Source organism: Myotis lucifugus, unplaced genomic scaffold (assembly GCF_000147115.1).
Source record: "Myotis lucifugus unplaced genomic scaffold, Myoluc2.0 scaffold_60, whole genome shotgun sequence".
Taxonomy (NCBI): domain Eukaryota; kingdom Metazoa; phylum Chordata; class Mammalia; order Chiroptera; family Vespertilionidae; genus Myotis; species Myotis lucifugus.
This window is the reverse complement of record NW_005871108.1, coordinates 6374068-6390814: the sequence shown is the minus strand read 5'-3', so window position 1 is coordinate 6390814 and position 16747 is coordinate 6374068. Positions and strand designations below refer to the sequence as shown.

General features: G+C 47.0%; 1 protein-coding gene across 2 annotated transcripts; it reads right to left on the bottom strand.

Moving 5' to 3' along the window:
* Nucleotides 1-362: 362 nt before the first annotated feature.
* On the bottom strand, nt 363-10299 carry TLDC2 (TBC/LysM-associated domain containing 2). 2 transcript variants are annotated; one of them, XM_023754504.1, is made up of 6 exons: nt 10031-10299; nt 7821-7982; nt 7023-7175; nt 6731-6826; nt 2424-2497; nt 363-498 (listed from the first exon to the last, which is right to left on the bottom strand). In XM_023754504.1, the coding sequence occupies exons 1-6, from the start codon at nt 10061-10063 to the stop codon at nt 363-365; spliced, it is 654 nt and encodes a 217-aa protein (XP_023610272.1). In that variant the 5' UTR covers nt 10064-10299. The 2 variants fall into 2 exon arrangements, with proteins under 2 accessions (XP_023610272.1, XP_023610273.1); XM_023754505.1 differs by lacking the exon at nt 6731-6826.
* Nucleotides 10300-16747: the final 6448 nt, after the last annotated feature.

Genomic DNA, 16747 nt, shown 5'->3' with positions numbered 1-16747 from the left:
ACATGAAAATGGTAGTGTTCTGGGGGGTGGTTAAATTTTAGGCAATTTAAGTTTTTAATGGCTTCTGTTTTTTTTTCTACAATAAACATGTATTCATTGCATAATTTTTTAGAAGATAATTTTCATGAGGGGCTTTGCCCTGCTCAGGTGAGGTGTAACTGGCTTTCACTCCTTCCGTTCCGGCCCCGTGCCTGTCTTGGGTCCCCAGGCCACCGGGAGGCTGGCTCACAGCCACAGTCGGCACTAGGACACTTCACCATTGTGTTTTGGACAGAATGGCCTGCCCCGTGTAAGGGCCTGGACAGCATCCATGAGCAGGTCAGAGCACCTGCTACCTCAGGAAGCTGCCCACTGTGGGGCCATCAGCTCAGAACCCAGGCCTCCAGCTCCTTGACGCAGAACTGCTCCTGCCGGGCCAGCACCTCATTGTTGAAGGTCGCACAGGGGTGGCTTCCTCCGTGATACAAGTCTCCATCCAACCACAGCCCAAACTGGCCACTAAGAGAAGAGGAAAGTCGTGGCATGGCTCTCTCCTGGGTGTTGAGACCTTTCAGACCCACACCATGACGGCTTATATTTCAAAGTCCCTTAAACCGATTTATCCTGAATTGTTGGAGACTCCACACATTATTCCCCACAGGTTTTAGAGTATTTTTTTTTTTTTACAGTTCAGTGGTTTTAATAAATATATACAGTGGTGCAACGCTCACCACAGTTTTAGAACATTTGGAATGTATTTAAGATGGCAAGGTTTGTTTTCTATTTTTGCTTTTTGTTGTTGGTAATCCTCACCCAAGGATATTTTTTTCCATTGATTTTTAGAGTAGAAAGGAGAGGGAGAGAGAGAGAGAGAGAGAGCAGTGATGGCGAACCTTTTGAGCTTGGCGTGTCAGCATTTTGAAAAACCCTAACTTAACTCTGGTGCCGTGTCACATATAGAAATTTTTTGATCTTTGTAACCATAGTAAAACAAAGATTTATATTTTTGACATTTATTTTATATATTTAAATGCCACTTAGCAAAGAAAAATCAACCGAAAAAATGAGTTCACGTGTCACCTCTGACACGCATGTCATAGGTTCGACATCACTGATATAGAGAGATAAACATTGACGTGAGGAAGACATTCATTGTTTGCCTTTTGCCTCCTGCACATGCCCTGGAGTGTGGAGAATCGAGCCTGCCCTTGACCTGAATCAAACTCAGGACCCCCGTGGGTCAACGCTCCAACCACTGAGCCAAACCAGCTAGGGCCGTGGTCGGCAAACCGCAGCTCGAGAGCCACCTGCGGCTCTTTGGCCCCTTGAGTGTGGCTCTTACACAAAATACCACGTGTGGGTGCGCATGTACAGTGCGATTGAAACTTCGTGGCCCATGTGCAGAAGTCGGTATTTTGTGGAAGAGCCGGTATTTTGTGGAAGAGCCACATTCAAGGGGCCAAAGAGCCGCATGTGGCTTGCGAGCCGTGGTTTGCTGAGCCGCAGTTTGCCGACCACTGGCCTAGGGCAAGATGGCAAGGTTTAACCAAAGGAGTGAGACTCAGAGCCCAAAACACTTCAGAGAGCATCCACGTTAACTCCTTCACCTGACAGCAAACCTAGGCTGGAGCTGGGAAGTGAGTTACTGCAAGTCAGAAAAAGCTGGTGTGTTCTGTGTCCAGCTGCCTCTGAAGGCTGTTCAGGCAGCTGGGAGAGCAGCTGCCTGGTCCTGATTAGTGTTGTCATCTTTGTCCTCAGGATAGGATTGATTCTGCCTCAATTTGCAGGTCATACCAGGGGCAAGACTAACCTTTTCTTCCTAACCTGCTCCACTTCCCACCCCCAACACACACATATACACACCCTTAGGCAGGGTTCCTGGGCAGACTCCAGTGAGTTACATTCCCTAGGATTACGGTGCTGACAGGTAAATTTGAGGCTAGCCTCATCCAACCATGTGGAATGCTCTTCCCAAAGTGACATAAATTCGGACTAAGCGGCAACCGACTGCAAACACTCAGAGGGAGCGTCCATGCCATCCTTTTTCTTCAATGTTGTCTTAGAGCAGTGGTTCTCAACCTTCCTAATGCCACGACCCTTTAATACAGTTCCTCATGTTGTGGTGACCCCCAATTTCATTGTTATAAATTGAACATAATTAAAGCATAGTGATTAATCACAAAAACAATATGTAATTATATATGTGTTTTCCGATGGTCTTAGGCGACCCCTGTGAAAGGGTCGTTCGACCCCCAAAGGGGTCGCGACCCACAGGTTGAGAACCTCTGTCTTAGAGGGACGTTGAGGGGCTGCTGAAGGGAGAGACCTGAAAGTGAACCACTAGCCTCCTCATTTTATGAGAAAACCTAGCTCAGCCTTTCTGGATAGGAGAAGGGACCAGAACACAGACCACCCTGAGACTCAGGGAGGACTGAGACACCCACCTGCCACTGCCCATCATCAGTGAATCCAAGTCTCCTTTCACAAAGAAAGAGTTGCTTCCTGTCCACTTAAAGACCTGGCATGACAGGAAAAGGTTCCAGTTACTGCCCTGCAGTTCAACTAACTCCACACCACTGGGTGGCAGTATTGTAAAGGGAATGGGACATCCAGGCCCCAACTAAGCCCAGGAAGTATTCTAGGCTCCTGGTTCTTGAAATTTTTTGCCAATCTCTCTGGAGTTCACCTCCTCTTGCTCTCCAGTCTGAATCCCACAGCCCCTCTGTTCTAGTAATAGAACAGAACCTCTGAGGATTACTGCTTCCAAAGCTGGAGAGAGGAGGGGAAAAGCCCACAGGAGGTAGGGTCAGGAGTCGGGCCCTAATTCTACCATTAACTGTCCCCTCATCTCTCACTGGAGGTAGCACCAAGCCCGCCCATCCCCCAGTGCTGCCTCACACCAGCTCCTCAGCAAGTCTTGCAGGCCCACCCCAGACACCCCCTGACTACCACCATTTCTGTCCTATTCATCTCTACTCATTCTTGCCCACACATCCATGCCAAGTCACTCCTTGCTGGATCACAGCTTCCACTGTCTCCTGCCCACAGCCCATCTCTACACTGCACTCTGAGTGACCGACTCAGAATCGAATCAGATATTATCATTCCTCTGCCAAAAGCCCTCCAATGACTTCCCAGTGCAATAGGAACAAAATCCAACTCCTCTCTGTAGCTGGAAGCCAAGCCGGCTCGGACCCCTGATTTTCTCTCTGACCTTTTCCCTTCCTTTCTGACTGCACTTCAGCTACACCGGCCTTTCTGTCCCTGGGACACCCAAAGCTATTCCTGCTTCAGGACCTTCACGCCTTCTGGTCCCTATGCCCAGATGGTCTTCCTGCAGATCCTCAAATGGCTCACTTCTCATCCTTCATCTCAAATGTCATCCCAGAAACATTTCCTGGACCACCCTATCTAAAGTAGCCCTTCCTCCCAGACCCTTTTTCCTTTCTCACTGAGGTGCCCTGTTCAGGTGTCATTGCTTGCCCCCTAACACATAAGCTCTGTGAGGGCTGTCTTGATTCCTGGCAGTATTCCTAAGACATGGTATAGATGTGTTTTCTAGTTTGTTAGTTTGTTTTTATTGATTTTTTTTTTGAGAGAGAAACATTGATTTGTTGTTCTACTTATTTATGCATTCATTGGTTGCGTCTTGTATGTGCCCTGAATGGAGATTGAAACTGCAACCTTGGCGTATCAGGACAATGCTCTAACCAACTGAGCTACCCAGCCAGGGCGGTATAGATGTTTGTTGAACAAATAAATTACTCAAGAGTTAATTCAGTTAATACAAAGATTTTTAAAAGGGCTGCAAAAGCATAGTATATTATTGCCTATAATTAGTTGTAAAAAAAATATGCGATGAACAACCAAAGGGTTTTTAGCAAAAAAAAATTAATTAATTAATTAAAAATAAATAAATGGACTAATAAAAGATAAGCCTGGTCTCAGAAGAGATGAGATAATATTAACAAGTGACCACAAGAAGACAGAACCATTCAAGTCCTCTTCTACTTTCATCAAGGAACATGGCCTTTGAACTTGAAGGAGTAAGGTAAACATTGCTACAGAAGAAATTAAGACCATCTTCATGATGCTGCTTGGAGTAGTGATCAAGGAACTGCTGGGAATTCATGAAGAACGTAAGTCCCAAAAGATCAAAGACAGGCACAAATTAACCAATTTTTGAAAAGTAAGACTTCATAACGATAGGCTAGGAAGACAGATAGCAAGCCCCTGAGAAAATTACTCATTTGTTTTTTTAGCATTTAGCAGCAGGTACTGTTTTAGGTAATGGTGACCATAACAGACAAAAATGCCTACCTCATGGGACTTCCATTCTAGTTGGAGGAGGCAAATCCATAAGTAAAATAAATAGTGTGTTAGGTGGTGACAAATGCTAAGTAGAAAAAGGTAGAAAAGCTGAAACCGGTTTGGCTCAGTGGACTGAAAGGCCCCAGGTTCGATTCCGGTCAAGGGCATGTATCTGGGTTGCGGGCACATCCCCTGTGGGAGATGTACAGGAGGCAGCGGATCGATGTTTCTAGCTCTCTATCTCTCTCCCTTCCTCTCTGTAAAAAATCAATAAAATATATATTTTTTTAAAAAAGAGTGAAGTAAAAAGGTAGAAAAGGGCTAACAGGGTTTCCCGGGGGTGGAGTATTATAAATTTAAATCAGGCGACCAGGGAAGGCCTCTCTGAGATGGTGACATTTGAGAACTGAAGGAGGTGAGAACTAAGCCTTGTGGAGACCCAATGGAGGGCTCTATAGGCAGAACATCATGTACAAAGGCCCTGAGGTAATAGCAGGCCAGCGGGTTTAATGACCAGCTCAGAAGTCAGTGTGGCTAGAACATAGTGAGGTAAAGGAAAAGTAGCAAGAAACAACAACAACCTAGCTGGTGTGGCTCAGCGGTTGAGTGTCAATCCATGAACCAAAGGTCACTGGTTTGATTCCCAGTCAGGGCACATACCCAAGTGCGGGCTCAATCCCCAGTAGGGGGTATGCAGGAGGCAGCCAATCGGTGATGTTTCTCTCTCATTGATGTTTCTTTCTATCTTCCTTTCTCTCTCTCTAAAAATCAATAAAAACATTTAAAAAGAAAGAATAGTGAGAGGTCAGAAGATGTAGGGACTTGTAAGTTATTTTAAAGACTTTGGCTTTTCTCAGAGTGAGAAAGGAAGCCATTGGCAGCGTGGAGTCAGTGACATGCTCTGACTTAGCTTTTAAAGGGATCATTTCATCTACTGTGATGATGGAAGGTAGAAGCAGTAGGAGGCTAGAGCAAGAACACAGGCAAATAATGATGGTGGCTTGAACCATGATGACTGCAAAGGGCATGGTGAAAAGTGGTGGATTCTGGATATAGATAGAAAGAGAAGGCAGGACAGTCAAAATTCGTTGACAGCTCAGATGTGAGGTGTAGAAGAGATGTTAAGAAGGACTCCAAAATTTTTGGTCTCAGCAGCGGGAAAGATGGAGGTGCCAATTAACTTTGTTGGGGAAGATGGCAGGAGGCGCTGTTTTATGGGGGAAAGTCAGCTTTGGACATGTGAGATCTGAAATGCCATGTTTGAGATTTGTGGAGCCACTGGATGGTGTTTGGATATATGTGAGTTTGGAGTCCAGGGGAAGAGGCCATGAGCACATGGATGGCACAGAAAACTGTAAGAATGGATAGGACCTTGAAGAAAAAGAGGGTAATCAGAGAAGAGCGGAGAACCCAAAACTGAGCTCTAGGATCTCTGACATTAAAAGGTTGGGGAAGATGAGGAGGAACAAAGAATTCTGTCAAGGAGTTGTCAGTTCAGTAAGAGGAAAATTCTAGAATTCTAGTATGTGAACCCCGGAAGGCAGGCGGCGATGACTAGTCTCCAGCGTGGCTTCACTATGGACAACTGACCCCTTTCCTCTTTCCTGATGAGATTACCAGGCAATGCAATAGATAAAGTGCATTCGCCTATAGCAAGGCAGTCCCTAGCTCCTCGTGACCTCCTTGTCATGCAACCAGACGTTTGTGCTGCTGGATGTGTCTGTAGGTGTCTTGGTCTGTGCACTGGAGAGGAGGTACCTAATCACAAACCAAAGTATCCAGCACTATTTCTCCCTCCATCTTGTATTTCCACTCCCTTCAACTTCCTTTTCCCTCTCTCCTCGGTTAAAACAGCTTGGCCAAACCCCTCATGGATGAACCCTCCCTCCACTCTGCACGCTCTCCTTTGCCTGAACCTGAAGAGCTGAATGTTGCTGGAGGGAAGCACATGCCAAAGTACCTGGCTTGCTTTAAAATTCAGTCTCAACCCTCCCATCAGCATTGCCTGGCTGTCCTTCCGTGTCTCTAGTTTTCTCTCATGGGCTTCCCTTTCCACTCTCGTGATCACTAGTTGATACTTTCTCTCCCCTCAACCTTCACACCTCCTCCTCCATCCTCGCTCGCAGCGCCCCCAGATCTACCTGCACTTCGACTAAACTTGTCTTTCCAGCCTGTATCTGGTGAGCAACAAACCTCTTCCTCTGAGAGCCAGTAAGTGGTTGCCAAGGACCTACTGAGTATTTAAACAAACACACACAACGATGGGGAGGCCAAGGGGGGTGCTCTGCCTGCCACTGCCCTCCTGCCTTCCCTCTGTGGGAAGATTGGAGGACACCAGGCACCCCAGCACAGGGGATGGAGCTGGGGGCCACTGAGACCCTGGGATCTTTGTCCTGCCATAGACCCCTTCCACCCCCTTCCACAAGGGTGGGAACATCACCTTCAGCTGTGGGGAGAAGCAGAAGAGGAATGTCTCGCCAGTACCATAGAAGCCTTTGCTGAGTCGAAAAGCTGAGGAGGAGAAGGCCCCAAATATCTGGAAAGCAGAAGAGCTTGCATTTTGCAGCTGGAAGGAAAGAGGTGATCCTCTGGAAACCCAATTTCCAAGCTTGGTGATATAGGCTCATCCTAGAGGGGCAATTGGGGAGCCTGGGGCAGTGCTGGAGGGTGGAGAGGCCCCCAAGGGCCCATCTACACACATCCTTTCCTTAACACTCCCCAGCCCGGCTCACCTGCCCATCCTGGTCCTTCAGCACCAGCAGCACAGGCCCACTGTGGCCCTCCATCTGCCTGTACAGGCTCTGCAGACTGAAGCCGTCCCTTGCCGTGCAGAAGGCCAGACTCCAAGAATATCCAGTGACTCTCGGGGGGAGGTGGAGGCTGAGCTGGGGACAGGTCCAGAGGTGAGTGGGGGGATCCCCGTCCTCCCAGTCTCCTTTTACTATCCCCGGGGGGGTCCCACTCACACAAGCAAGGTACTTTATAGTCTACAGAGTGGTTTCCTGTTTCCCGGGGACTTTCACACCTGTTAGGAGTAGCCCTCAGAGAGGGACTATTTTACAGATGAGGCTAGGGGAGGTGGTCAGCTTGTCTAAAGCCCACATGGGCAGCAAGTGGCAGAGTCAGGATTTGAACCCAGGTCAGTTCTCTCTCTCCTTGGTCACCCTGGCCTCTAGTGGCTGGAGAATAGATGAGATGCTGAATCCCTCCTCCTAATCCCCCTCCCCTCATCCTCTCATCCCTACCCCAAGTTTGGCTTCAGTTCCCAAGGGCTGGTTCTACTTAAACATTAGCTTATGTCATATATCCTTCACTTCTTGGCCCAGTGAAGACGGTGACTGGTATTACTGGATTGTTTGACAAGTGGGAAAGGAAAGCCCAGAGGAGAAATGATTTGCCAGGGTGACACAGTGAGCGGGGTTCAGAGCAGGAGTGATCCCAGGTGTCCTTGGACCTGGCTGGGAGTAGGACAGGCGGGTGGGACTCTCGGTCACAGGGCTGAAATCCTTGCACCATAAACCAGGCCGAACCTGCCTAATCTCTGAGGCTCCCAGAACCTGGCTGGCTTCTGCCAACTGGGGCTCCACGGGATCTTCAGGAGCTGGGGCTGGAGCTGGGGCTGCCTCCTTCTCCTCTTCCTCTTCCCCCTCCTCACCCTCCTCTCCAGACAGAGTGTCCTCCACTTGGCTGGGCTGTGAAGACACAAAGAGGCCTGGCGAGTCAAGGGACAGAAGACACCAGCTCCCACATCTCCCAGGCCTGAGAGCCTCAGCCACTCCTGCCCAGGCCCCTGCCAGCCCAGCCAGAGGAGGCTGGGAAGTGTCCATCACAGACAAGACTCAGTCCCGCCAGCCGGCTTCCTCCCTGGTACCTGCTAGCTAACGGTTGGAATCACACACGCCCATCAGAGGTGGCCCTGGGCCCTCTGGTTTGTCTGCCTGTGTGCTCTGGACCCAGGGTGGGTGCCAGGGATCCAGTTCTCAGCTCGGGGGCAGGAGAGAAGGGCAGGTGACAGCCCAGCCCTGGGTGCTGTGTGAAATTGTACATGAAATCATCTATAATAATAAAAGTATAATATGCTAATTAGACCAGACGTCCTTCCAGGTGTCCTTCCGGATGACCTTCTGGACAAAGCCAGGGCTGCAAGGGAAGCCCGGGTCCCAGTGCCAGAGGGAAGCAGGTGCCAGCAGCCGGGGGAAGGAAGGCCTACTCTTGGCATGAAATTTTGTTCATCGGGCCTCTAGTGATCATAATAATAATAACTAGAGTGGCTGACATTGATCAGCACACACTCGTCCAGGCCCTTGTGAAGTGCTAGCTGTGCACGATCTCTCCGAATTTCCCCAAGAATCCTAAGAATGTGCTGCTTATTATCCCCATTTTACAAAGGAAGACAATGAGACCCCCGTCAGCCAGTGAAACAATCATGTCATAGGTGAGGCGTGTGCAGTTTTGTGTAAAATGTGCGATTGTACATGCGAATGTGTGTGTTCCCTTAAAATAGAATTGTGCAGGCAAATCAGTGTGAGAAGGTGTTGAGTGTAACTTTGTGTTTACCTGTCAATGTATTTGTGAGTGTGGGTTGGGATTGTATAAATACAGGGTGTCCCCCAAAAATGTATACACACTTCGAATGATTATAAAGTCGGTGTTTATTAACATACAGTTCATTTTCAAAATTCAGAAGAATCTACAGAAATGAATAATTTTTTTTGTCAATGCCTGTTTTCAAACTGATGACTGTTCTGGTCCAGGCACTGCTGGTAACTCGAAGTAATGGAATTGCAAACATCAAGAATCATTTCGGCCCAGCAGGCATGGCTCAGTGGTTGAGCATCAACCTATGAACCAGGAGGTCATGGTTCGATTCCCAGTCAGGGTACATGCCAGGGTTGCAGGCTCAATCCCCAGTGAGGGGTGCGCAGGAGGCAGCCGATCAATGATTCTCTCTCATCATTGATGTTTCTGTCTCTCTACCTCCCCCTTCCTCACTCTGAAATCAATAAAAACATATTTTTAAAAAAGAAGAAAAGGGTTAATATGCTTGAAAACATTTTTAAAAAGAATCATTTTGTTTAGTATTTGTGTACCCTCAATTTGTGGATTGTTGTTGGTTTTGAACCATAAACTTTATCTTTTATGGATCCCCATTAAAAACAAGTCTAGTGGCATTTTAGGATAAATTTTCTTTGTTCAAAGCTTAGTCTGGCTTCACCCATTATTTCAAGTCAGATAAACCTGGAAAGGAGTGAAAATTCAGTGAATTATCAGCTGTTAAAGTGTGCATACATTTTTGGGGGAAACCCTCTATATGTATGTGAGTCAGGGGGCATGTATGTTATTACGTTCATTCATTCATGCATGCATGCATTCATTCATTCACTCACTCGAGCTTCCACGCTGTTTCAGACATTGCTTTCCTATTCCCCAGGTTCAGGCCTAAGGAGGGGGTCCTAGCTGTGTGGGGCTTCTGGACAGAGCTCCGTCTGGCACCCACTCGAGGGAGGAAGAAACGGAACAGCAGTCTATGCTCCTTGGGGGTCTCAGGACCATGAGTCTGGGAGCGAAGGCCCTGGGTTCCTGAGTTCCTGCTCTGAACCCCAGGCCAGCTGGAGAGGGACTTGGAAGAGGAACAAATCGCCTGCCTGCATTCATCCCTAGCTCAGGCCCCACCCTGCCCGAGAGCTTACCTTCCCCCACCATTCCTGACCTAACACCCAGCTCAAGCTGGACCCCTTACCAGCCGAGTGTAACGCCAGCGAAGTCCTTTCATTCTCCTGTCTGAATCCAGCCGCCAGCAGTGAGCGAGCGAGGCCTCAGTCCTGCCGGGAGGAAGCGCCCCTGGGCGAGGCTGACAGATGAGAGGTAGAAGTCTGGGACACACCTGGCTTGCTCTGTGCTCACCCAGCTGCCCTTTGCTCACTCGCGCTTGTCACTCCCAGCCTGAGTCGTCACTGGGTGTGTCTGTGAGGTCAGCTACACTCGACATTCACGGCCTCACTTGCATGTTAGTTATGAACACACGTTAGCCACAAACAGTAAATTCTAGGAGTGGTTCCCTTCTGCCTCCTTGCCCTTCTAGCAGTCTGGCCTAGGAACTTTGGACAAGTCCCTTGCACCCCTGGGCCTCACTTTCCCCACATATAACATGTTGGACCCTCGCAATACGGACAGCCTGAGATTCAGTTCCCTGTTCAAGCCAACGAGTGCAATATAACAGAGAAGGGCTGCCCAAGGCCAAAAATCGGATTTAAAAAAACAGAAGCAGCCTGGCTGGTGTGGGTCAGTGGTTGAGCATCAACCCATGAACCAGGAGACCAGTCAGCAGCACATGCCCTGGTGGTGGGCTCCATCCCAAGTAGGGGCGTGCAGGAGGCAGCCAATCACTGTTTCTTTCTCATGTTTTGATCTCTCTATTCCTCTCCCTTTCTTTCTAAAAATAAAAAAGATCAATAAAACCATAGTTTAAAAAAAAAAAACACCTTAATTTTTCTAATGAAAAAAGTAGTACACGCCCTAACCGGTTTGGCTCAATGGATAGAGTGTCGGCCTGCGGACTCAAGGGTCCCAGGTTCGATTCCGGTCAAGGGCATGTACCTTGGTTGCGGGCACATACCCAGTAGGGAGTGTGCAGGAGGCAGCTGATCGATGTTTCTCTCTCATAGATGTTTCTAATGCTCTATCCCTCTCCCTTCCTCTCTGTAAAAAAGACCAATAAAATATATATTTTTTTAAAAAGTAGTACACGTGTATTTTTGTAGAAAATTTGAGGAATCTAGACATGAATAAAGAAAAATATAAAAATATTCAATCTTCCATCTCTCAGAGATAAACTCTCAACCCCTAGGGATATTTTTTCTAGTTTTTTATATTTGTTTCATAAACCTATGTATACACATATTTATAAATAGATCATACCCATGCATAGTTTTATGAAGTGCTTTTTCCACGTAACAAATGAGAATTTCCCAAGAACATTCAGTACCCTTTGAACATGTGCTGCTGTTTATTATTTCATCATAGGATGTACATAATTTTTTCCTCAAATTTGTTTGCTTCTAATTTTCTGTGATTAAAAGGAAAACTATAATGAACTTCCTTATTCATAAATCCGATTATGTCCTTTATGATAAATTTCTAAAGTTGAATGCTGGATCAAAAGTTATTATACACATAGTTCTTGACAAATGTTTCCAAAAAGGTTTCCTGATGTTTAAAGCTGACCCATGTCCAGGTACCTTTAGGGAATCTCAGGGCAATATCTTACACACTCAAACTAGGATAAGGAAACTGCCCCTCAGAAAGTGGAAGGGACTTACCACAGCCACATGATAGCATAATACGGAGGTAAAGGGCACAGGCTTTGGAGGCAGAGTTCAAATCCAGGTTTAGCCACTTACTTGCTGTGTGTCTGTGGGCAAGTAACTTAACATCTCTGTGCTTCTGTCTCCTCCTCTGTAAAATATCTACCTCATAGGGCTGTTGTAAGAGTCAATGGAGGTAATACCTCGAGAACTGGGATGCGAAGCCAGGCCTCCATCCTCTGGCTTTAACTTAGTGAGATTACCCACAGTGCCCGGTGTTTGGTGAGCACAGGATAAATGATAGTGCTTCTGCTACTCCCCCCCCCCCCCCAACACACAGACACACACACACACACACACACTGCTTCTTTGAGAGATCCAGGGCTCAAATTCCTGACAAGTGGCCACTCGGTCTCCACTTGGCACCTCTGGGACAGATAGTCACTCGTAGGGCCAGGAGCTTGTGGGGAAAGGCAGGAGCCATGGCAATGTACTCACCCTGCTGAGTTAAACTTCTGGTGACTTCCTCCAACCAGTGCAGCCCAGTGGTTTCCTTAGGGCATCTCCCAGACCTTCCAGACAGGGGGCCACTTCCAGAGCCGACCCTGCCCACCTGGCGGTCTGAATGCCGCAGCTTTAGCTCTGCACCCTGGTGTCCCCGCAGGTGGCTGGCACCTCTGTCCTGGCCCGGCTCCAGGTCCTCTTTGGCTCTTATACTTGTCCTGAGGGCGGTAGTTCCTGGCACTGTGCCTGCTCCAGTTCCAGCTGGGGAGGCCTGGCAATGATTATCATCTATCAGAAACTCAAGTTCCACAAACACACACAAACAAGACCTGGCACCCCTTGGCCTCTGGCTCTGCCCCCGCCAGCCCAAAGGGTGGGGACACTGAACTCCTTGGCTCTAAGACAGAACCTCTCACCTCAGCTACCAGGTGCCACCTGGTGCCTAACACCTGCTACCCAGGCCCTTTTCTCATGGGGCGTAAATGCTACAGGAAAGGGTTATGCTGTGGGGTTCTCCCTCAGGCACCCTGTGCTGCAGGGGAAGCCTGGGGCTGCCCCTCCTGGTTCCCCCCTCTTAGATGGGTGATGATGCTTTCCTCATTGGCCTGTCCTGACATGAGGTGACAGCATGCACAGGAAGCCCAGTGTTTGGCACACAGTAGGCACTCCATCAGTAGGGGATTACTTCTCTGTCCCTAGCTCACAGTGGGGCTTCAGTGAGTGCTGCACTGTTGAATCACAGAACCTCAAAGTTGGAAGGGGTCTGGGCCAGTCCCAGAGCAATCTGCCTCCACCAAGGGCTGGCTCCCCTGGAAAACATCCCACCAAGTGCCCCCCCACCCCAGCCTCTGTTGGGCAGGTGAGCCCATTATTTCACTCACTCCATCCTCACAGCTGGGCTTTGTGGAGGGCACCTGGGTCCCTAGATACTGTGCCCATGGCCAGGTGTGCTGGGGCAGTGCCCCCTCCAGGAAGGGTGGGGTGGCAGAAGGACCTCTATTATGGGGGAAACAGGCACGAAAAGGGCCCTGTTGTCACCTCAAACATGGCTGTTGCAATACATGTTTAAACTGTAAACGGTTCAGGGGTCATACACCTGGCCCTCCCTTTTCTCTGGGACCCTCTCCCCACCTTCATTCTCCCATGCTCCACACCTGAACCATGGGGCACTTTGAGAAGCCAGAGATATTTGCTTTGCTATTCCATTCTTTGTCCTCAAGTCCAGGAAAACCCAGCCTGTGACCTCTCAGGAACACCAATTCCCATGCTTCCCTGATGGGCCCCAGGCGCCAGAGTGCCAGCCGTCCCAGCTCTGCCTTGTAACTTACTTGCTTTTTTCTTAACCAGACACACGCCGCCTCTTTCGGAATGGCAATAGTCATCGCCAGGAAACAATTGAAACGTCCAATAAAAGGGGGAAAGGTTAAATGACCCATGGAACATCCACTCCGCGGATTATTTCTAAGAATTAAAATCGATGTTTGCAAAGAGTTTATGAAGGCACGGGGAAATGCTCCTCCTGCCCCGTAAAGTGTAAAGCAGCAGGATATAAAATTGTATGTGCAGTATGGTTTCAGCTCTGCAAAACAAGCCTGCAACGTTTGAGAAAACGACTAGAATCCCTTTAGAATATCCCTGGTGTTTGCTGGGCTGACTGGCTTCACTTTGAACCTCAAATGGGTGCCTAAATGGCCTGTCATACACCCTCTCTCATCCTGGGAAGTCTGGTTTATTGTTCTCCTCAAAGACTCTCACTCTTGTCTCCTCACTGCATTCTTTCCTGAGAAAATAGAAGCCATCATCAGTCACTCCCTCACCTTCCAGACAGCTTGACCTACATCTCACCCATCTCCACTGTCTTCCTTCCAGGGCAGTGGATGAGGGTCCCTCTTCCTTTCAAAAGCTAGACCCCATCTGTCTGTCTCCCCTTCTCCTGCCCTCACTTCTCTCTCTGCCTCATCCATCTCTTGCTTGCCCCTCCCTCTCATCGCAACAGTACCCTCCACAACTGCCTGTTTTGATTCTCCTCACACTCCTCTTTGACCCATTCTAGAACTAGGATTCTTTTTTTATTTTTAATTAAAACATTTTCAATTACAGTTGACATTCGATATTATATTAGCTTCAGGAGTACAGTATAGTGGTTAGACAATTACATAACTTACTAGAGGCCTAGTGCATGAAATTCGTGTATGGGTGGGGTCCCTAGGCCTGGCTGGCAATCAGGGCCTATTGGGGCCGGGCTGGCCGGGGCCTGCCAGATGGGGGAAGGGACTGGGGAGGGAAGGTTGGCTGTGGGAGTGCACTGACCACCAGGGGGCAGCTCCTGCATTGAGCGTCTGCCCCCTGGTGGTCAGTGCATGTCATAGTGACTGGTTGACCGGTTATTCCAGTCGTTTCGGTTGTTTGGTCGTTCAGTAGTAACAGTCACTTAGACTTTTATATATATAGATGAAGTGATCCCTCAGATAAGTTTACTACCCACCTGGCACCCAACATAGTTATTACAATATAAGTAACTCTATTCCCTATTCTGTACTTTACATCCCCATGACTATTTTGTAACTGTCAATTTGCACTTCTTAATCCCTTCACCTTTTTCACTCAAACCCCTAAACCCTCTCTCATACTGCAGCCATCAGTTTGTTCTCTGTATCTATGAGTCTGTTTTTTTGTTTGTTTGTTTGTTTTGTTCTTTATATTCCACATATAAGTGAAATCCCCTGGCATTTGTTTTTTTCTGTTTGACTTATTTCACTTAGCATAATACCCTCTAGGTCTACCCATGTTTCTGCAAATGGTAAGATTTCATTTTTTTATGGACAAGTAATATTCCATTGTATATACATATATACCACTTCTTCTTTATCCAATTGTCTATTAATGGATACTTAGGTTGTTTCCATATCTTGGCTATTGTAAATAAGGTTGCAATGAGCATAGGGATACATATATCTTTTTAAATTAGTGTTTTGGATTTCTTTGAATAAGTACCCAGAAGTAGGATTGCTGGGTTATAAGGTAGTTCTAGTTTTAATTTTTTGAAGAACCTCCATACTGTTTTCCATAATGGCTGCACCAGTCTGTATTCCCACCAACAGTGCTCGAGGGTCCCCTTTTTTCCACAACCTCGCCAACACTTGTTTACTGACCTATTGATGACAGCCTTTCTGACAGATGTGAGATGATATCTTATTGTGGTTTTAATTTGCATTTCTCTGATGATTAGTGGCATTGAGCATCTCTTCATATGTCTATTGGCCTTCTGTATGTTCTCTTTGGAGAAATGTCTATTCAGGCCCTCTGCCCATTTTTAATTGTATTACTTGTTTTTTGGGTGTTGAGTTGTATGAATTCTTTATAAATTTTGGATATTAACCTCTTATCTGATGTATCATTGGCAAATATCTTTTCCCATTCAGTAGGTTGTCTTTTCATTTTGTTGATGGTTTCCTTTGCTGCGCAAAAATGTTTTAGTTTGATGTAGTTGTATTTATTTTTTCTTTTGCTTCCCTTGCCTGAGGAAATATGTCAAAAATATATGACTAAGAGCAATGTCAAAGAATTTACCGCCTATGTTTTCTTCTAAGAGTTTTATGATTTCTGTTCTTAAAGTATTTAATCCATTTAGAATTTATTCTTGTATATGGTGTAAGAAAATGGTTAGTTTCAATATTTTTGCATGTATCTACAGTTTTCCCAACAGCATTTATTGAAAAGATTGCCTTTACCCCATTGTATATTATTGCCGCCTTTGTCATAATTGACCATATAGATATGGGTTTATTTCTGGGCTCTCTATTCTGTTCCATTGATTTATGTGTCTGTTTTAATGCCAGTACCATGCTGATTTGATTACTATAACCTTGTAGTATATCAGGTAGTGTAATACCTCCAACTTTGTTTTTCTTTCTGATTGCTGTGGGTAGTCGGGGTCTTCAGTGGTTCCATATAAATTTTAGGATTATTGTAGAAATAGGATTCTTAATTCCTAGTTCTAGGTCAGTTTTCTTCTCCCTACATGGCCTGAGGTGGTCCTCTGGATTTAAATATTGTTTAAATGTTGATGAATCATCATGACCTCAGACCAGCAGCCACTCTGGGCTCCACGCTCATACGTCAATTGCTTATATGTTCTCCACTTGGATGTCTCCATAAACATCTCAAACATAATGTGTCCAAAAAGAACTGTTCATTTCCCCCTCCAAACCTGGTCTCTCTTACCCCCGACAACCTCCAAGCCTGTCCTGTCTTATTAAATGGTACCATCATTCATCCTGAAACTAAAGCCAGAAACTGGGAATTGAACTTAACTTCCTTTCTCTGATCTCTCACTTCCAACCAAGGGTGTCTGACTCTTTGAAGCTCCAGAACATCTCAAGATTACCCTCTCCTTTCCTTCTCCACTGCCTCCACCCTCACCCACGCCACCATTGTCTCTCAGAGGCTGGTTCAATAGCCCTTAACCTATTTTCTAGCCTCTCTTCTTACCAACTGCTAGTGTGATCTATTTGAAACACAAATTAGATTCTATCGTGCCCCTGCTTACAACCTCCAATGGGTCATCATTGCGTCAAAAACAAACCCCTGCTGCCCCAGTCAGCATGACTCAGTGGTTGAACCTCAGCCCTATGGATCAGGAGGTAACA